Source organism: Mesocricetus auratus, unplaced genomic scaffold, assembly GCF_017639785.1.
Source record: "Mesocricetus auratus isolate SY011 unplaced genomic scaffold, BCM_Maur_2.0 Super-Scaffold_100003, whole genome shotgun sequence".
NCBI classification, from domain to species: Eukaryota; Metazoa; Chordata; class Mammalia; order Rodentia; family Cricetidae; genus Mesocricetus; species Mesocricetus auratus.
In genome coordinates this window covers 18,456,787-18,478,838 of record NW_024429188.1, presented here as the reverse complement: position 1 = coordinate 18,478,838, position 22,052 = coordinate 18,456,787, and the positions used below count along the sequence as shown (strand labels likewise).

Sequence of the window (22,052 nt, the reverse complement as noted above, 5' to 3'; positions counted from 1 at the left end):
CTAATTAAAATAAAAGAAAATGAAATTTATTTGATGATCAAAAAAGATAACTCTTTTTAAATTTTTTCAAAGTTTCACATGTAACATTCTCTCATCTCCTCCCTCTAACTCCTCCCATACCCTGTAACTGTCAAATTCATGGACTCTTATTCTCTAATTATTATTACATATATATATACACACACACTTAGAAACTTATAAATATAGTTTGCTAAGTCCCTTTAGAATTGCTCATATGTACATGTGTTTAGGGCTGACCACTTGGGACTGGGTACCTATCAGGGGGCTCATCTCTAGAGAAGACTGAATCTCTGAATCTCTGAATCTCTGAATCTCAATCTCAATCTCAATCTCTCTCTCTCTCTCTCTCTCTCTCTCTCTCTCTCTCTCTCTCTCTCTCTCTCTCTCTCTCTCTCTCTCTCTCTCTCTCTCTCTCTCTCTCTCTCTCTGTAGCCATTAACTACCTGTAGTTCTTCATCTAGGGATAGGGCCATGTAAGATTTCCTCCACCCATGATGGCATGTCATCTGGTCTGTCATTTTTCTGAGATTTCAAAGGTGCAGCTTCCCTCTCATATATAGAAAACACTATCATGAAGCAGATATCCTAGTACTCTGGCTCTTACAATTGTCCTTCTCCCTCTTCCTCAATGTGTGGGAAGTATACTGTAGATGCATCAATTAGGACTGGATATCACAGTCAGTCATTCTCTGCATTTAACTGTGGTGATATCTTGTTTGTACTCTAACAATAAAGCTTGCCTGAAGATCAGAGAGCAGAGCTAGTCACTAGCTAACCATAGAGGTCTGGAGGTCTGTACAGACGTACAGACAGGAAGTAAGATGGCTAGGCAGAGAGAGGAATACAGGTGGGAGAGACAGGAACTTAGTCCCTTTCAGTCTGAGGATTTTGTAGGGGAAAGAGCTCTAGTGAATGGCTGCTCTGCTAAGAAAGGAGAAAAGAGAAAAAAGTTAAGGGAGGGGCTGTAACTGGATAAGGATGATGGAATACAATACATAAGGAGAAGAAGGAAGGAGAGACAAATAACATTAAGGATGTTTTAAAGAGCCTTAGGAAATCATATTATTTTGTGTTTTCCAAAAAATACCTATTTTGTTTGTAACTATATGTATATACACTCACTCTCTCCGTGTGTGTGTGTGTGTGTGTGTGTGTGTGTGTGTGTGTGTGTGTGTGTTTAATTTAGATGATGTTACACCACTTAGGATGACAATGCTCCCCTAAGAAGTCATAAGCCATCTAACAAAAAACACCAGTGACAGGCATGAAAATCCCCCTTTCAAATTGCTGAATAAGACACCTCTTGACATATATTAAATTTATATGTTGAGGACTAAAAATTAAGAAGTGGAATGTACTTTTGAAAATCAGTCAGTTGGAATAGTGGCGCAAGGAAGGAGTAGGCAGTGATGTTTTGCTTGTATCAAACTAGCATTTTCTCTCTTGTTCCATCTTCAGCAGAATTTGAAATGGCTGGTGGTGAGGCTGACAAGGACTCTGGAGAACCCAAGACAAAGGTGGATTCCTGCTTTCAGCTGGCCAGCCTGAAGTTGTCTGTGGGTGGCATTGAAGGCCATCTGAAATCTCTGGCAAGCACCAGAAGTAACCACACTGACAGGAAATATCCCAAAAGACTTAAAGGTAACAAGTGTTACCATGCATCATTTACAACTTGCTATTTGTGGAAATGGACAATTAGATGTCTCATCAAAATTACAGTTGCTGCTGGTGTGTCACCTCACAAATCTCTGACTAGGAAAAAAAAGGCAATAGAAGATAGTCTAAGGATGCTTGGGTTTCTTATATTATTTCAGGACTCCACTCACTGCAGTCATCCAGTGCTGGTTATTCCAGCATACTGCATCACTAGAAAACGTAGCTTTGTCTTTGGTAATTGTAGCTAAACAAGCTGGACATTTACTTCAGTTTCTAACCAATCAAACATCTGTGTTCAAATCTTAATGACACTTAACAGTTACTGTGCCTTTAAAGAAGCTACTGATGCTGAAATAGCAGGTTTGGAATGAACTAACTGGTTTTTAAAAACTAGATTTTATGGTAGGCTGGAGAGATGGCTCAGTGATTAAAAGTATGTACTTTTCTCGGAGAAGACCTAATTTCAGGCCCCAGGACACACATGGCAGCTCACAACCTCCTTAACTCCACCTCTGTGGACACCTGCACTCATATTCACAAACCCACATATACATACACATAATAATAAAGTTTTAAAATTCAATTTTAATTATGATACAGAAGTTACAATAACACACACACACGTATATGTATATATTCCAAACTGAGAAAAGAAATACAGAAAGATCATATGTCTGTTATACAGACACAGGCAATATGAACTAATCTAAATGTTACATATCTGAATATGTTATAGTAAAAGGTCTCAAAACTTTGTTTCACTACTTTCTTATTTATGCGAAAAAACACATGAAAATGTAAAATTAGCAACATTTTATACTGCCCATGTTAAATATTTTTTCTTGTTATTTCATCACAGATGTTTGAAAGTTGCCAATGAGATAATACCTTGTTTTTGTTTTTTAATGTTGTTGGAATGTTACCAAGGACTTGCACAGGATAAACAAGTATTCTACCACTGAACTATAACTGAGCCCCATATCATTCTCTTAGAAATGTATCTAGCATTGCTAAAGATTGGTTCACTTAGCAAAATTACAGTAGTAGGCTCTCCCCTACTATGCCCAGAGAGAACTCTCTTTTGAGGACTACTAATCTCCCACAGCTCTGGAAGCATTGGGCTGCTCCTCCCTGCTCCCTCCACAATACCCACTTGAGCTCTCTTCCCTGATAACTGTCTTCCTGAATCACAGCTTCTTAAATGTCCCAGGACCTCCAGCTGTTTCTTTGCATCAGACTTTTCCTCTACAGTAGAGCTCTATATCCTTCAGCCATCTTAAAATGAAAGGGTCTCCTATGATGGGGGCCCCACAGAGTCAGCTGACCCGAACTAGTGAGAGATGACTGACTCGGGTCTGACAAATGAGGAACCTGCAAAACACCAAACTAGACTCCCCTAATATAGGTGACAATGGTGTGACTGGGACAATATATGAGGCCACTGGCAGTGGGTCCAAGATCTAACTCTAATGCACAAACTGACTTAGTGGAGTTCATTCTATATGGAGAGATACCTTGCTCAGCCTAGCACAGGGGTGTGGTATGGAGTGGTACCCTGGTCCTGCTTCAACGAGATGATGGGACAGACATAGTAGACTTTGTAGGGGAGGCCTTACCCTCTCTGAGGAGCAGATGGGAGGAAAGGGGGGTGGAGGGAGCAGGAGGAGAGGAGGGAGGGAGAATTGGAACATAAAAATGATAATAAAATGTTTAAAAATTATACAACTTTAATACTAGGCACCCCACTCAATGTCTGAGTTTTCTTAGTCTGGAGGTCAAAGGCATTAAGATGGCAGTTCTGCCTTCATTTCCAGTGCTATTTTAGTAATCAAAACCCTGCCATGAGGAGCATTTGCTGTGAGAAGCAGGGAAATGAGGGTTATAAATAGGAAAGATCCTGGGCACATTCATCTAGAAGAAGCCCCAGTTCATTAACTACAATACTGATAGAAAACTTGAAAGATACCAAACTTGAAAGATATGAAACTTAACACATATACCAACTTTTTCCTTATTAAACACAGTCATGTAAAAGCTATGGCTCTGAACTAGGCCCCCTGAATGTAGGTGTCAACTGGGGGGCCTGGGCAGTCTATGGGGACTCTGGTAGTGGAACAGTATTTATCCCTAGTGCACGAATGAACTTTGGGAGCCCATTCCGTATGAAAGGATACTGTCTCAGCCTAGACACATGGGGGAGGACCTAGGCCCTGCTCCAAATGATGTGACAGACTTTGAAGATCCCCCATGGGAGGCCTCACCTTCTCTGAGGATTGGATGGGGAGTGATATGGGGAGATGGTGGGGGGCATGGGAGGACAGGAGGGAAAGGGAACTGGGATTGTTATGTAAAATATAATCGTTTTAAAATTTTAAAAAATCTTTTTTAAAAAACCATGTATCTATCACAATTTCCATAATAAATTTGGCATAAGTTCAATTATTGAAGGAACGTAGGTATTCAAGTATCAGATAAACCCTAAAGTTAAAAACAATGGTAACCCCTTAGCAGAGATTGACCTATAGGGCAAATGCAAACTCTACGGATGGAGTTTTCCTTAATTTATATGTGAGCTAACAAATTTAATTCTTACTTAACACTGCTCTACATGAAATGGTTTACTCTAATTGCCTTTGGTTGCCTGTGTTACGAATAAGTCGTTTAAGCAGAAAAAAAATCACCTCCTCTAGAATGAGTCATATCCTGGATTCTGGAAAATGAAGAACCAAAGCACCTGATTCTTTCTTCATTTTGTACTCCTCAATTTTACCTATACTTGGAAAAAGTTAAGATGTATTTCTTTGAATTTATTCCCTTTCCTAACACTGGAGTCCCATATGCATAACCTAATCCAGATGTTCATATCACTGTGGAACTTGATGTAAGAGAAGCCAGATAAATGTTATTTCATGCCTCATCTCTCTCAAATGATAAAAGTATATTTGGTCTCTTGGTTTATTTTGTTTTGCAGTGCTGAAGATAGAATCTAGGACCTTTGTATATGCTAACCAAGGGCTCCTAGCCCTACATAGATACTTTTGTTTTTTGTAGAACATACTGAACATGGAAGCATGTCAATATTGACTGGTTACATGCAATTAAAGATATTATTCCTTTGGAGAAAATAAAACATTTTCTTATTTATTACAATCTAGTCTTATTTACATTACATAACATGAAATCTTTTAATCCAAAAAAATCTAGAGAATTTTTAAGTCTCATTTATAACTACTAATAAATGGAATAACTTTAATTGTACCTCGTTGGTTTCTCTCCTAGGTGCCTGGTGGTGCTACTGAATCTAAACCTCATAAGAGTCTCTATGGATATATTTCCATAATCACATGTGTATTTCTAAGATCAGGTTGATGGGACATATATAGCAAAAAAATTAAAAACCATTTACCAGAGCAAAAGAAGAATTCAGAAATGTTTAGTTCTCTATAATAGAATATGCCATGAGACAATAAAAATGATCTTATGAGAGAGTGAACAAGAAGAAGCAAAGAAGTGGAGAAAGAAATGAAATAACCTGAAACCCCGGACAATTGCAAAGTCCAAGCCAAGGCATGTTCAATCAGCTTTTACTTTCAATTATTTGAGGGAAGCTATTACTGAACATGTAGAATGTAAATTTAATCACATAATATAGAAATGAGGTAGCAGATGAGAGCAACTTGGTAACATTCAAAGCAGGACTTTAAGGTGGATGTTCTACTGTTTCCTAACCACTAAGCCCTTGGAACAGTAATAAGTGTTTTAGAAATAGATGGTTGGACAAGCTAAGAAATTGTCAGTTTCAACAAAACTGACTTTTGTTTTGTGTTTTGCTATAGGACTTCATAGCCTCTAGTGGGTTTGTGTGCACTGTCAATGTCCTAGTGGGGGTTAGGTGAAATGGCTTACAAATTCATTTTACTACAGAGCCCTATTAATATCTACCAGATTGTTTCATCCCAAGTAGTTTTGGAAACACTCTGATGTCTCACGCAGGTGGCTATTTAGCTGTTCCTAGTTTTGCATGGCACGAAATACAACCACATGTTTATTACCCAGGACTTCATATATTAAATAGATGTGTCCCACTTACAGTGAACAAAGGAAAGCAAGAGGAGGGAAGTCGTCTGGGGATTCTCTGCCTACATTCCTTATGCACCTGCTCCTGTTATCTGAAATCTGCAAGTTGGGGCTGAATGTTGGGCTCAGCGCTTACATCTTTTCTGGGAAATTTGGTAGACAATAAAGCAGACTTATTCATTAATGTTGACTTGATACTCCCCAGTCTCCCTGTCAAATCTTCCATCATTAAGTCCCAAGCACGCAAGATGCTCCAGGCAACCAACTCTGATAATGACAGCTGGTAGCAGCAGTGCTTTCCAGATAAGCATCCCAGAATGCCTTCTAATGTTATTGTGACCAAGCCCAGGTTTGCAATGTGGGAGTCTCAACTTTTGTCTTCTACAGGAGGGTGTGCAGAAAGTCTCAGTTCCAAGAGAGCACAACAGATCTACTCTCTATCTTGATGTAGATATACTTAGACTCCCAGGACTGAGAGAATGATGATGTAAAGACTTGAGTTTGGGAGGGGCTCTACTATTTACTAGCTATGGTCCCTTGGTTAACTTGATTAAACCTGGCATGCTCCAATTTTCTTGTCAATAAAAAAGAATAATATTTGTACATATTTTATAAGGGTTTGGGGGGATGAAATTATGAATTAAAGTGATTAGTGCAATGTTCGGTTCCATGCAGATGATCAATTAACACAACTAATAATTTTGAAAGAGCACAAAGTATAACAAAAGAAATACTTGGGGTAGAGCTAAGGTTTGACATTAGACAAACAGTACGACTCAATTATCACTATTTCTCTTGAAGCTTTAAGATCAATTTCTCTTAGAGCTTTAAGCATTCTCACTTGTTTATATGCAGATCAGGAAGAACTGGGCTCTCTATAACCCTTCAGTATTTGCATCTGTTGATTGAGTGGCTGATAAAGACCATGTAACTGTCTGAAGAAAGGACAAGCAAATGTTGCAAATGGTTTTCAAGACTGATCCTGAGACTAGCCACATGGAGAGCGATGCTATGATCCACAAAGTAGCAAAATAAAAACTGCGACTGTAGAGCAAATTCCCAAAATCTTCCATTAACAGCTAGAAGGGCTCTTTAAAGACAGAAGTTTCCTTGGTAGTAATAATGAGTGATCTATATCATTGTATACACTACTTCATGAATTTACTACCCATTCTCATTTTCAAATTTTGATAGGGAAGGCCATGGTAGCACAGGCAAAGATGGCAAAATTAATTTATAGGTAAAACATACTATTCCTCTCCAGCTGTTTCAGGTTATTAATCTGAGTGGAAAAGGCATCCTTAAAAAAGTACTATAGGCCCAAACCATAGCACTAACCCCATGCTAAGGGTCACTTTTAGTGTGTGGAATTAGCACAGCTCCTAAACTGCTGCTGAACATATGGTTACCCAGGCTGCACGTACTATACAGAAAAGCCATGTACCCTGACCCCAATTACAGACATACTCCTTTTACATCTCCTTGTGTAGAAAAACCACAAAACCATCAAGAATGAGAACTGAAAGTGTGGCTGGTCGCATACTAAAGAAATTCCATTTCCACATGAGGCTGTGAAGCTACTGGAGAAATTAGCTGCTCTCTATTTTCTTAATCCAGAAATGATCTGGTGACTCCAATGTGGTTAGTAATCATTGCAAAGCAACATAGTGGGAGGACAACAGCTTGAAGAAATAAAATATGTCACCTACCTGTGTTGGACAAGGTCTTGGAGGAAGTGCCGGCGGTGGGGGTAACAATCCTGAGTTAGCAGCTGAAAAAAAAAAGAAAAAATACTGTTAAGAACCACCTTCCCCTAAAAAGACAAAAAATGTATTCAACTAATAACAGTGATGGCATTTAACATGCTTAAGTTTAGTAAATCCCTTTGAAGGCTTAATTCTTTCAACAATAGCAAAACTATCTTATAAGCTGAGGTATCCATCACTAGAGAGAAACGGTGGCATATATACACAATGTAGTCTTAGTAATAAAGAAGGATGAAATTATGTAATGTGCTGGAAAATGGGTACAAGTAAAAATCATCAAATGAAGTGAAATAAGACTCAGAAAAACAAATACCACATGATTTTTCCCATTATGGATCCTAGATTGTACACAGATACATAAACACATGGGAGTAGAAGGGAAACTAAAGAGAGCAGACGCACCAGGAGGGTGAAAGGGGGGGGCTAACAGGAGAGAAAGGGAGGGTGAACATAGTCAAAGCACATGATATACCTGAAAAAAAAATTAACATACAATGAATATATTCCAATAAAAAGAGTGCATGTTATTTCTGATCCCCTTTTCATCTTACCCAAAATTCAAGTTTTTATATAACTGGTACTGATTAGGACAGGATAAAACAGTAAGAAAAACATTTTTTTGAACAAAAGACTGGATTTCGCATGGAAAATGTGGCTGAGTCCTTATTCTGATGCTAATTACTCAGTTTTAAATAAACCGGGATCAAATAAATGGGTTCAGAAGCAATCTTCTTTGTGTCCTTGTATTTCTCACTAGTTTTCAGCCATTACTGCTCATTAGTTTAGTGCATAGGCTGCAGAAAAGGAAGAGGGCCTGAACTCAGCAGCTCAGCTATCTCTGAAGAAACAAACAAACAAACAAAAACAAAAATGATGGACTGACTTTACTTATTTCAAGGATTTCTCTTTCTCTCTCTCTGATCATTACTATTAAGGATAAGTAAACATGTTTCTAAAATAACCTGACCACATCTAAAGTATCTTTTGAAAGAAAGCTGAAGTCTAACATTTTCCTCAATTTTACAAGATACAAAGAATATATAAGGAAACCAAGAACATCTGAATTCTAACTTAACAATTCAAATAAACAGCTGCTATGGAATTATAAATAAAATCCATGACCACACACAAGAAATAAATTTAAAACCATACACTAGCAAGTTAAATCTCATTCTTTACACACTATCCTGAAAACACCATTTCTATGTAACTGTACATAGTTTATTCAGAAATCTGTGATAACTGTGCTAATATTAGACAATATTCTCTGCCTTAAAATCAAGTAGCCCCCACAAGGACCATGGAAGAGAGGCAAGAAAAGACTGTAAGAGCCAGAGGTTGGGGAGAACAAAGGCAAAACAGTATGTGTCTTCCACCCCTGACAGGACTGCTGCACTCATGAATTCACAGAAGCCATAGTTGCTACCCAAGAGCTGCCCAGGGCCAAGCCACTCAACATTCCAGCATGGAGGGAGAAAGAGCTCATGAAAATCAACTGACCGTAGATGGTTTCTGGAGGACAGAGAATCAGTTTTCATTTGTATGTGGCCCTTGGTAGGGCCAGCATGCTCCAGTAGAAGGCCCTATACCTAGGAGTATTTGGGAAGCACAAATTAAACTCAGTGGGTTATTAAAAGGGGGTACATGAACTTGGGAGAGTGAGAATGTAGGTCATAGATCAGGGAGGAGTGGGACTAAATATGACAAAAATACACTGAATCCAATTCTCATAGAATTAATGAAAGTATTATATTTTTAAAAAACAAGTAATAGTAATATATCAAGAGCATGGATATTCTTGCAATTTTATACTTATTTGGCCTTTCTGGATGAAATTATGTTGCTTGGCTAGGGCATGGATATTGTACAACCAGGTGTGCCCACCTAGGATCTGCTTTTCATTACAATTTGTAAAACACATCAGTGAGTCATAACTCCACAGGCTGAACAGGCATCAGTAATAGCATGCAACAGAAGAGAATGTCCACAGCCATAAGGAGAACACATCTCAGGGCCCCTAATGTACAGGTCCTCATAGGCTAGGCCTTTGAATTACTACTAGTTACTCTTAAAACAAATAGACGAGCAAGATTTGTGCACATTTCTGAAGAAAAATCCACACAATTGTACTAGAATAAACAGTGCAGTTATCAAAAAAGAACTGCTCAAGAAATGATAAGCCATTTAAATAAACTGACTCAACTTCCAACCAAGATGGAGTAATAAAGACCACATGTCCTCACCCAGCTGAAACAATCAAACACAGAAAAACATGAAACAACAATTCTCATGATACCGGGACAAAACAGATAAGAAAAGTTTTTGAAACACAAGAAAACTAGGCAACAAAAATTGTGACGTCTGAGAGACAGGAAGCAAAAAAAGGAGGAGGCCCTATGACTGACCCCACTCACTGTCTTGAGAGCTACTAGAGAAATAACATATATCCATGTCCAGGTCTGATTATGCTTTTTAAAATATAATTATTCAATTTTATTGATTGGCTTCACTGGAAAAACTGCTCCCAATATGAAGAAACAAATTTAAGTTATAAAACATTAAGATCATTTAAAATGGAATCTAAAATTAACGTGAGTACACACCTATAATCCTAGCACTCAGGAGCTGAGGCAAGAAGTATGCTACAAGTCTGAAGTCAGCCTGGGATAGTTATAATGAGACCTTGTCTCAATCAAGTAAACACACACGAGAGAGCGAGCGAGCGAGAGAGAGAGAGAGAAAGAGAGAGAGAGAGAGAGAGAGAGAGAGAGAGAGAGCGAGAGAGCGAGAGAGAGAGCGAGAGAGAGAGAGCGAGAGAGCGAGAGAGCGAGAGAGAGAGAGAGAGAGAGCGCCATACTGTAGTTTCTCACGACCAAGAAGCAAGACAGTAACATAGGGTTGTATGCACTCTTCACTCTGACTCTTTTAAGAAAATGCATTTAGTTATGTTCCTTAGTAAATACTAAAGTTAGGAGAAACCAAATATACTGTATCATAAATATTAACAGATTTGTTTCCTCTTTCAGTACCCTTACTACTTTTTTCTAGTCATGCATACTTACCTAACACATACTATAAAACTGAACTTATTTTTAATATTTATTTTTATTTTTTGTGCACTGCTGTTTTTCCTACATATATGTCTGTGAACCACACGAATGCAGTGCCCATGGAAACCAGAAGAGGGTGTCAATCCCCTGGTACTGGAGTTACAACTGTTGTAAGCCACCATTTAAGTTTTTGGGAATTGAATCCAGGTCCTCTTGCATAACAGCTAATGCTCTTAACCACTGAGCTATCTCTCCAATCCCAAGGTAGAATTTAAATGGTGATAATGGGAGCTGGGCAGTGCTACCTCACACCTGTGATTCTAGCACTGAGAAGGCTGACACAATAGGATCTTAAGTTCAAGGCCAACCTCAGTTATCCAGCAAGACTCAGTCTCAAAACATTTTTTTTACAATGGCAACGAAGGGCATATCATCCTCTTTCCTTCAAAGAGAAATATTTATGGGTTCACCCAACAGTGTCTTCCATAGGTTTACTGTAGATGTCCTTTAATAGATTCTGAATTTTACCATCTATTCTTATTTTGATATTTTCCCATGATAACTTGATGGTGAGTTTTAACTAGCACTGCAATTGCATCCAGTCATATGATGGTTATGATTTCCTATATGGTAATGTGCTAAATGGCTAAAATTATAGATTTTCTAACATGAAAGCAAATCCTAATTCAAATTGCTCAGATTTTTCTATCTCCTAGATAGAGTTGGCTAATATTTTGTTTTGCAACCATATTCATAGATGACAATGGCAGTCATGATTTCCCGTTCTCGTATGACTCTTGGTTATGTTTAGAACAGGTTATATAGAGAAAGAATTTTTTTCTGAAATATCAAGTTAAAACTTTCTAGTAGAGACATCTGGAAATAAGATTTATAGCTAATGGTTCCATTCATTTGTTATAGGACTATTCAGACTTGCTAATTCGTAAGCTATTTCTGAAAAATTGGGTTCCCTGGATTCTTGTACACTATACTTAAATTTTCAAATTTATTGATGTGGCAATTGATCATGTTATGATCATCCTAACCTCTGCATATGTAACTATGTTCCCCACTCCCCATGTTGTTTGTGTCATTGCTGGAGTTTTCCTTCATTAATCTCATCTGATATCTGACATATGTTAGATTGTTCCTTTCAAAACACCAACTTTTAACTTTTACAATTTTGATGGCTATCTTGGTTGTTAACTTGACTACATCTAAAATTAACTAAAATCCAAAAATGAAGGGCACACCTGTGAGGGATTTCTGCTTAACCACAAGTAAAAATAAATCCACTTCCTTTTGTTGTTATTGTTTTGGTTTGCTTTTGTTTATGGTTATTTGTGTTTTTTTTCAAGACAGGGTTTCTCTGTAACAACCCTGGCTGTCCTAGAACTGACATCTGCCTGCCTCTGCCTCCCAAGTGCTGGGATTAAAGGTGTGCGCCACCACCAGCTAGAAGATGCACTTCTAATCCAATCTTTGAGGTAGGAGGACACACCTTTAATCTAGATCTTTTGAGCTGGGAGAAGATACCCCTTTAATCTAGATCTTGTGGCGAGAAGACACACCTTTAATCTGGATCACACCTTCTGGTGAAAGCCATGAGCTTTTGCTCTTCGCCTGCTTGCTCTGGCCTTGCTAGCAAAATCATTCCTTCACTGGCATTAGAACCTACTTATTCAGGATTTTAGTGTCTACTAAAGATGAGCGGAGATAGCCAGCCTTATAGACTGAACAACTACTGGATTCTTAGACTTTCTGTTCATAGGCAGCCATTGTTAGATAAGTTGAACCAAAGCCTAGAAGTCATTCTGATAGATCCCCTTTCTATATAGAGGCAGATTCCTTCTATAAAGTTCTGTTACTCTAAAGAAACCTAACTAATACAACAATCCTCTATAGTGTGTGCTTCTTTATATTTCATTAATCTTTCATTTACATGCTTTGGACTTGTCATGTTTTACCTTAAATTGGTTGCTTAGATTATTGGTTTATAGCTTTTCTTTTTATAATGTAAGATATGATTATAAGTTTTATTTTAACTACTTTATTAAAATCTCATGTTTTTATGTAATGTTATCATTTTGATTTTAAAAACTTCATAATACTCCTTCAGATTTTTTTATGATGTTACCTTCTATCTTGACTGAGTCCTGAGTTTTCTTTATTGACTATCTTCTAACAGCAAATTTGGTTATTGAGATACTATTTTCTCTTAACATGCTGAGGATATAATTTACTTTTGACTTCCATTATTATTGATGAAAAGTCAACTGTCAGTCAAATCATTGTTCTTCATTAGTTATTAGTTTTCTCTCGAGTTGTTTTTAAGAACTCCCTTTTTGATACTCTAACATATCAAACTTCACTGTATCTGTATATCTTGTTATAATAGTATATCTTGTTCCTTTCTTACCTACCTGAGTTTTATGGAACTTATGAATTATGTGGGGTATCCTGAATTACCTTTGGCCAATCTTCAGTGTTTCTTTGAATATTGTCTTCCTACCCTTTTTCTTATTTCTTCAACAGATTTGTCTAACTGTGATATTTGTGATAATTTTCTGAGATTTATTGTCCAATTAAACAATAGTTTCTTCAACTAGACTTATTACCCTGTAAATCCAGTCTCTGAATTTTAGACACCAAATATTTTGCTTTGTCGTCTTCTTGGGGTTTTATATTTGTTTTGATAAATTTTTGAGACACAATCCTTTTATATAGTCCAAGCTGACCTTGAACACACTTTGTAGCACAGGCTAGTCTCAAACTTCTCATTTTTCATGCCTCCAAAGTGCTAGAATTCCCATGCATGTGTCATAACACCTGATTGCTGCTTTTAACATACTAAATACATCTGAATGACATACTAATATTCTCAAGGAAAAAGCCTCTTTACATAATGGTTGTCAGAAGCGGGATTGAATTTCCATGCAAAGTAACAAAAGCTTTAAAGGAATTTTAGAAACAGAAGAATGGAGAGAAGCACAGAATTTTGGTAGCAGCATTTTCTCAGGTGGGCAATGTTCTGCTAGCGACAAGCCGAGATTCACGCGGCTCGCTTACAGGAGTCTTCCTGACTCGGCAAAAAAAAAAAAAAAACAGCAAGGTTCTTTTAAGAGACTCTGCTAACAATTGAAAAGTTGTACATACAGCTGAAAGTGGCAGCGACCACATCTCCAAGCCGGCAGCTGGAGTCACGCTTACTCCCGCCATCTTGAAAACGGCAGTTTAAACAGCCGTGGTTTTAACGGATAAGACACGTGGTCAGAAAAACATAAAGATTTCCAGTAAAGTCAGGCTTGGATGAAGAAAAACCTCTAAAGGTTTACAGTGTGTTTAAAAATATACGTAAGACTGAGAGAAAAAGAAACGCCCTGGTTGTGGTGGTGCACGCCAGTAGGATCTGCTGCAGAGGCAGAGGCAGGCACATTTCCAAAGAGAAACCCTGTCTCAGAGAAAAAGAAATAAAAGTAAAATAAATAAAGTAATAATAGATAAATAAATAAGCCACACAAAGATAGAAAATACACAGAAAGTCTGGATACTGTACACTATTGTGTTTTTCAGTTTTTTGATTGCTCAGGAAGGAGCAACCGCTAAAGTACACTTGATTACAAATGCTGCTGAATTAATTCAACTTATATCTTTTGAAAATGCCTTAACTTCAAATTTTAAGTATAAGGATATGTTACTTGGGAAAGGGGATTTTGCTTATGTTTCTACAGAAAATGAAAAGCTGAGGATTCCTTCCAGACTTCTGTGGTTTGATGAACCAAGACCCCCGGAAGCAGTGAACAGCTAAGATGATGCAGCTTTACAGACCACGAAAATAAGGACTTATACAGGTTTCTGAGTTTTGTCATGATCCCCATGGTTTGAACAGCGACCCCTTCCAGCACGAAGCAGTTTGGAATGAGCGACATCCTAATTCCCATCTTGTTTTTAAACCTTTGTTTTCATTTAAATGGGATTGTTTATAATTGGTTAATGATCACAGCCAATCTTTTTTTAATGGTAAAAAGGGAAATTATGGTATGGGTATGGTTGTTCATTTATTGATACAAATTCAAGGTCAATTTTGTGATGTGTATATTTCTCCTCTTGATTAAGTATTGTGCTTATACTGATCTTTTAAAATGTAATGTGTAATTAAATACAGATTATAGATAGTTACTTATAATAGTCAGAACTTATAGTTAGGTAAGTTAGGTTTTCTAAATATATAGAGATGTATTTGAGACAGATAGATAGTCTTCAAACCTCTCAAAGACCTTCAGAAAATGGCATTTAAAATGGTTTAGGGTTTTTCTTGACAATGAGAAATGTCTGCTCCTGGCAGCACCAATTACGTCTAAGAGGAAGATGGGCATCGAAGAAACTCGTTATGGAGTCTGCTTTCAACATGGCAAGATTAGCTATTTGGGCAAGAAACTGCTCTTGCCTGTACTGCTTGACTGTTGTTGTATAAACTGGACATGCAGGACCCACAGAAAAGTGACTGCTGAACTCAGTCTTACAGGGTTCCTGCTTCATGGAAGAGTCTACTAGACTTTCTGCAGGACACAGAAAAATGACTGACAGACTGCCAATGCAGATGGACAGTTTGAAATTTCCTGCTTTGCTGAGAAGTGTTCCAGACATATTGTGGCCTATGGGCTGAAGATGGATGCCCCAACGTTACAGAGGAACTTCGGGTGACTGTCCAGGCAGTAAGATATCTCTGTCAATCCTAGTGTTTATATATTATCCTTCTGTGGTCTTTGATAGAGTTGAAGACAGATAGCTATAATTATAGTTTTCTTTAGTTATGATAAGAGATAAACTACATATAGGACTTTGGACTCACAAGAATGAGATAGATGATATTTTCTTTAAATCTTGTTAAATGTTGATAGACAAAATGTTGTAACTGTGTTCTTGCTTGATAGCTGTTCTGTTGTATATAATTTGACTATGTTAAAGTTAAGACCTTTATTTTGTTTAAACAGAAAAGAGGAGATGTGGAGGAAGTCCTGTGATTATGTCAATAAAGCACTGTTGAGACAATAGGAATCTAGATAGGTGGGACTAGGAGTCCAGGAGAACTCTGGGAAGGAGAAACACAAGAGAGTCGAGATGTGATGCCATGGGGTAGGAAGCCCGGAAACTTCTCCAGTAAGAGACATACTTAGATTAACAATTACGGGGTAATTACTTAAGTCAGAGCTAGCCAATAAGAAACAAACAAGGCCAACAGCTTCATAATTAATATAGCCTCCTGTGTGTTTATTTGGGATTGATGCGGCTCTAGAACCAGGCTGGCAGGAAGACTTTTCTCTCAAGGAAAAGGTTCCTTTTACAAATATCATCTGAATCCTTTCTATTCCCTATTTGTTGCTTCTGCTGATTCTCACTGTGTTTCGTTTCTTAGTGTCTGGTAACTTTTGAGATTAAACTCGTATTCTTCAGAACTTTACCTGTGGTGATACTTGAGGTCTGGGTACAAAATGGGTCCCTCATCTTTTGTTTTTGCCAGATACCTGAGGGTGTTACCAATCTGAAGTAGAAGAGAGATAAATTGCTAGCTTCTGCTGTCAGACCTAAACATATACTAATATTTTCAGTTTGAATACATGCAACTAATCATCTCTCTCTTAACTCATTAACACAAAAGAGAAGTGAGCTGTCTAAATGCTCTTTAAATTTGGAAGTGGGGAATTAGAAAAATGATGGATAGGTTACTGCATAAATTTGAGAAGGCAGTTGAGTAAGAATAAATGTATATGCTCTAGATGTTAAGAACTTTCAGACCTCTTCCCTTCTATATCCTGATAATGATATCCAAAGATTAAAAGAATGTTTTCCAAGGACTCTGATTAGCCAAAAATATATCAAAAGCTACTAACAGAAAAGGACCACCAACAATATAACCTTGCCAGATCCCTCACCATTATGCACACATTTGGCAAGTCCCATCCATTTGTTTGTATATTCTAAGTCAGCATATCTCTTATTCTTAAATATAACTAGGTGATTACATATTACTAGGTATCTGCAGAAAATATTCTAGCATAAGGTACCATGAGAGCCAAAGTTACATTTTAAGTTACTATGAGATTCAGGAAACAAAATGCCTCTGATCTGCAAACCCCTTGCCCAAGGATAGATACTTCCTGAAATACTGGAGGCTATTGTTTATGGGAGATAACAAGTCACATCTTTACATTCCCCTAAACTAGTTTGTTTTATCTATCTGCCCCTGATATGCATGGTCATATGTGGGCGGGAAATTCACAGGCTGGAGGTAAATCAGGATGATTGGGCCTAATGGGAAATGCAATGAATTATGAGTTTTCCTTCTTAAATCACTACAAAACGTGATTCTGGGTCATTTCCCCTGGAAGCTGGGTATGGACCTGGCCAGAGCCCATCTACCTGGCTGGTATTTAATTAAAGTTTGCTTCAGATTTGACTTTAAAGTGTGGTAGTGGTTCTATTCTCAATCAGTAAGATTAGCAGTGCAGAATAAATAATAGGGAAAAATGATTCCCATGAGATTAGATCTGTAGTAAAAGAAAACTTTAAATTATATATCATTAGTATCATAAGATTGGTCATTAACTTATTTCAGAAATACTTAAATAATTACTATGTACTAGGCATTGTTTGGAGTGCTACAAAAATACTAGTGTGGAGGCAGGGGCTGAAAAATACTTTATCCTTATAAATCTTATATTCTACTGACAAGACAAAAGATAGAGGGTGAGAGATGAATTCTTAAGTAGAGTCATCAAGTAAGAGGCACTGTGTAGAAAGATGAGATAAGTGGAAGGTACTGAATAAAAAGAACATTCAGAAAATTTAAAAAACACTCAAAAATTAAAATATAATAGCAAAAACTGAAAGCTCAATAGAAAGTTTCAAAGATAATCTCAGGAAATTTCCCAGAAAGTGAGGTAATGTTCAAATAACAGTTCCACAGAGAGACAGATAATATGAAAAAGGAATCAATTAAATGGTTTAATAAAATTTTCCAGAAATGAATAGCATGAATTTCCAAATTAAAAGGGCCCACTGAGCACCCAGGACAATGTAAGAAAACAGAAATATGGCATAAAAGTACTGGAATTGAAAAATATCTACATGTTTTTGGCAGGGAATGGGAGAGGAGGGCAGGCCACATACAAAGTAAGAGATATCTAAAAGGTTTTAGAGTTCTTAATGTACTTTAGAACCTAGAATTCATTGAAACAATTGTATCAGAATTCCAAAGAAAATTTAGGTGATAGTAATATACTTGCAGTTTGAATGTGAATGTCTTCCCATAGGCTTCTGTGTTCAACACTCTGTCTCAAACTGATAGTGAAGTTTGGGGACACTGAAGACTTGCTACAGAAAGTAGGTCAGACCTTCAGATTTTACAGCCCAGCCTCACTTCCTGAACTCTCTTTGCTTCCTGGTCCATCTCAATGTGGAAGTACCATAAACTTCACCATGCCTTTCCCATCAAAATGACCTGAACCTTCCAAAAACTATGAGCTCAAATAAAGCTGTCCTCCATTAAACTGCTTTTGGGAATATTTTCAGTAAGAATATGCAAAAGTCTAGAACTGTGGACTAGAGAAGCTCTTGGATTGTATAGTCAGGGTTTATGAGCCATTCTGATGGAGACTTGGAGAAAAGATGGGTGATGACAAATACGGAAAGGTCAAGAAGAGATTCTGTTATTTAGAAATGTGCAACATTAACAATCTTACAGTAGAATGCATTTCCCTGTAAGTTTGTAGAGGCTGATCAGTGGCTCAGGGGGAACTCCACAGATATTTTTAGCCCTTTGTTTAGCATGGAACTTCTAGGCCATTCCCTTTACCATGTCAAGATATAAGCTATGGTTATCTTACAAGCTTCTTCCTTCTCTTCCAAAAGTCATTTCCACTACCCTCAATCAAAATAAGGGAAAATTAAGAGTATGCATTCATTTTCCTTTGTTCCAGATTTGGGATCTAAATGAAACCACAAGACTTGTCTACTGGCACATACAGTTTTGCAAGGAAGCAGACAGTCAGGAATATATGAGTATGCCCAGATCACTCATCCATCTTCCCCCACTACACACAAATGACACAGGTCTTTGGATGCTGTAGAAAAAAAAAACTTCTCATTATGTTTATAATTCTATGTTCATTTCATTTCATGATGGGAGGTATTTATCAAGTCTCACTCTACCAATTTTATATCTAATCCATCTGCCTCCCACAGCACCTAAGCACACTGCCAGAGTTTAGCAAGCTCTTACACAATGCTTTAATAACTAGAATTGAATTTAGTGAAGAGCCAGACTTCTCTTACATTTGCAATCCGGTTTTGATTTAAAATTATTTTATCCTATATGTCCTAATCAATCAAAACAAAATGTACACCTTTGCAAAAAGTGCAATTTTAAAAATACTTCTGCTGGATAACCATTTGTACATTTGCAAATGATGACAATGTACCTGTTAATAGTAATGGTGCCATGCCCAGAATGGAAAAGGAGATAAGAAGAAACGGGGAGGAATGCTTTTCTATACACAAGTTACCATCTTCTTGAAGCAGCTGCAGGCAAAAATCTTTGTAGGAGCAATCAGAAAAAAAATAATACTCAAATAATAAAAGCCAGATTGAAAAGTTCAGGTAAGGAATTTGCCATTTAATACTAAATTCACATAACATGTTAATAAGCCTTCTTGTTTAAAATTGTTTTCTTGGGCTGGAGAGATGACTCAACTGCTAAAGGCTAGGCTTTATTTCTCAAATTTATTAAGCCTGATCCTCTGGATTGCACCCAAAGCACTAATCTTTATCATTTTTTATCCTCTTACATCATTATACTTAGAGATTTCCAGTCAAGATGGATATAGTAGTTCATGTTTATAATCCCAGCACTCTAGAGACTAACCTGGGCTATATAATGAGTTCAGAGACAACCTGATCTACAGAATTGAGAGTTTATTCCAAAAGAATATTCTCAGAAAAATGGCATTCATAAACATCACTATTTAATAATTTTGTTTGGATTTGTAAAAAGTTCAAACCATCAGATAAAGGAACACATGCTCTAACTTAGTGAAAATAAAGCAGCAGACATGATAACTGAAAGCTTCAAGAACAGAAGGAATAACTTCAGCTATGGAAACAGCTCTGGTTCCCCCTAACTAAGTATAGTTTGTAAAGAAAATAAAAGTGTTCAAACTCCAACAGGGGCACTCGAAGGAGGGCAAATGTTAAAATGCATCTGCCAAGAAGACCTAGACTTTAAGCATCAATCAATTACAGAATCAGCCATATGAAAAGCTTCAGGGGTCTCATTAGGAGGGACCCTTCCTTTCTTGACAGTTTCATAAAGGGGTTATTTCACAGTAATAGAAATTGTTCATTATTTTCTTTCTAGTCACAAAAGTATTTGTGACCCTATATCCATACACTGTGATGGCACAGCTATACCTATATACTTAACAAAAGGATTGCCAGGAGTGCCTTTCTAATCATCATTACCTCTATCCCTGTTGGTTGTCCATATGCACACATTCCTAACATACAAGCCTATTAAACTCTATGTCAAATGGGACATATTTTTCCATCATTTAAGGATAATATTAATGACTAAGTTTGGAAATATAATAAGATCAAATTCAATTCTTCTACTTTGCAGATGAGAATATTAAGGCCTGGGGAAATAAAAGGATAATGTCAAGTTTACTGCCACTATGGAACAGTAAGAGATTTCACACTTTGAGCCTTCAAGATGGGTAAAGAAGAGAACCATTCAGTGAGATAAGAGTAAGTAGCCAGGTGGGACCAGGGAGATCTAAACCCAAGGAATGAGCATTTCAAAAGGCCCCAGAGCAAGAATATGCCAGATCACAGAAAAAGAATGCTCCTGGTCATTCTATAAACCAGACTCAAAACTAAAACTAAGCTAGTGATATGGCTCAGTTGAGTACAAGCACTGCCTATGTAAGTTTGGCAACCTGAGTTCAACCCCAGAACTCACATAAAGGTGCAAGTACAGACACACAAGCCATTGCATGCATGTAAGTCCACAAACATTATACACATCACCAATAGTTAAAATAATTCTTATAATTTCAAGAAAGTTAAGGGCCAGTGACATGATCCAATGGATAAAAGAGCTTGCCACCAAGCTAGATGACCTTAGTTGATCTCTGGTACCCACATGGTGGAAGGAAAGAATCGATTCCCCCACTATCCCAAGTTGTCCTCTGATCTCCACACATGCGACATTGTGTGTGTGTGTGTGTGTGTGTGTGTGTATAGAAAGATAGAGAGAGAATAAATTAATATATTTAAAAGGTCTGCTTCACAAGAGGGAACCCATGCCTGATGCTACAAACAGCTAAAAACACATAGAGAAATCTAGATCCAGCGCTGGGGGAAAGACTTATTGCAGTTGTTTAGTTAAATACCTTCTAAAATTACATTTAGATTCATAGGTAAATGTTATTCTCACCTTCAAACAAAGGGAATGAATGGCCATTAATAGAGACACACAAGGCTCATCAGAGAAAAAGTGATGATTTGGCTATCCTTAAACAGGATGCTTATACCACCTCCTCTAAGGCTCAGGAAACATCACTGAAGAAGGGTTGGAGAATTTAAGAGCCAAGGATAGGGAGAAGGTTTATAAAATGTCATCTTCAAGGCACAACACACTCATTGCTGTGTGACCAACTCAGCATCTGAGGTAAACCTACACTGAATCTGCACAAGACGAGCCATTGATGGATGGGGATTCATGGAGCCCTACTTCAAGCTGAACTATTAACTACTGATGAATCTGGAAAGAGAGAGTAATTATCTTCAATTGTGTGTCCACTGGTGAGTCTGCCAAGCTCCAATGAATAGCTCTAAAGCCACAGTCACACAGATGGCTCAATGGGACACAAGACAAAGCATAAATTTGGGAAAGGGATTTGTAGGAAAGATGTGGGATTGGCAGAAGTAAGATGGAGATGAGAAAGGGTGAGGTGAGAATGGTTAGAATGCATTATTTAAATACATGTATGAAAATGTCAAAGAACACATTAATAAAAGGTAATTTTTCAATTTTTAATAAAATAAAAATGCTATTAATGCAAGCACCTAGTCATGTGATCACCTATTCACAAATCCCAAGTTCTATCCCTAGCACCGACATGGCAATTCACAATTTTCAGTAACTCCAGTTCCCAGGAATTGGATGCCCTCTTCTGGCCTTCACTGGAACTTGCACTTACACAGATACACACAAATAAATAATACAATAAAGCTTTAAAAGTGGTGTGTAGCCGGGCGGTGGTGGTGCACGCCTTTAATCCCAGCACTCGGGAGGCAGAGGCAGGCGGATCTCTGTGAGTTTGAGGCCGGGCTGGACCGATAGCCTCCAAAACAATACAGAGAAACCTTGTCTCGTAAAAACCAAAAAATAAATAAATACAAGTGGTGTGTACTCACCCAT

The 22,052-nt window shown here is 37.5% G+C and overlaps 1 protein-coding gene across 11 annotated transcripts in view; it reads right to left on the bottom strand.

Moving 5' to 3' along the window:
- The window catches only part of Reps2 (RALBP1 associated Eps domain containing 2), a 220,605-nt gene that overhangs the window by 44,247 nt on the left and 154,306 nt on the right, over positions 1 to 22,052 (bottom strand). For all 11 annotated transcript variants that reach the window (XM_040744098.1, XM_040744093.1, XM_040744097.1 and 8 more), the window contains one exon: positions 7,464 to 7,525. In XM_040744098.1, coding sequence (XP_040600032.1) covers positions 7,464 to 7,525 — 62 coding nt within the window. The remainder of the gene's footprint in view (positions 1 to 7,463; positions 7,526 to 22,052) is intronic.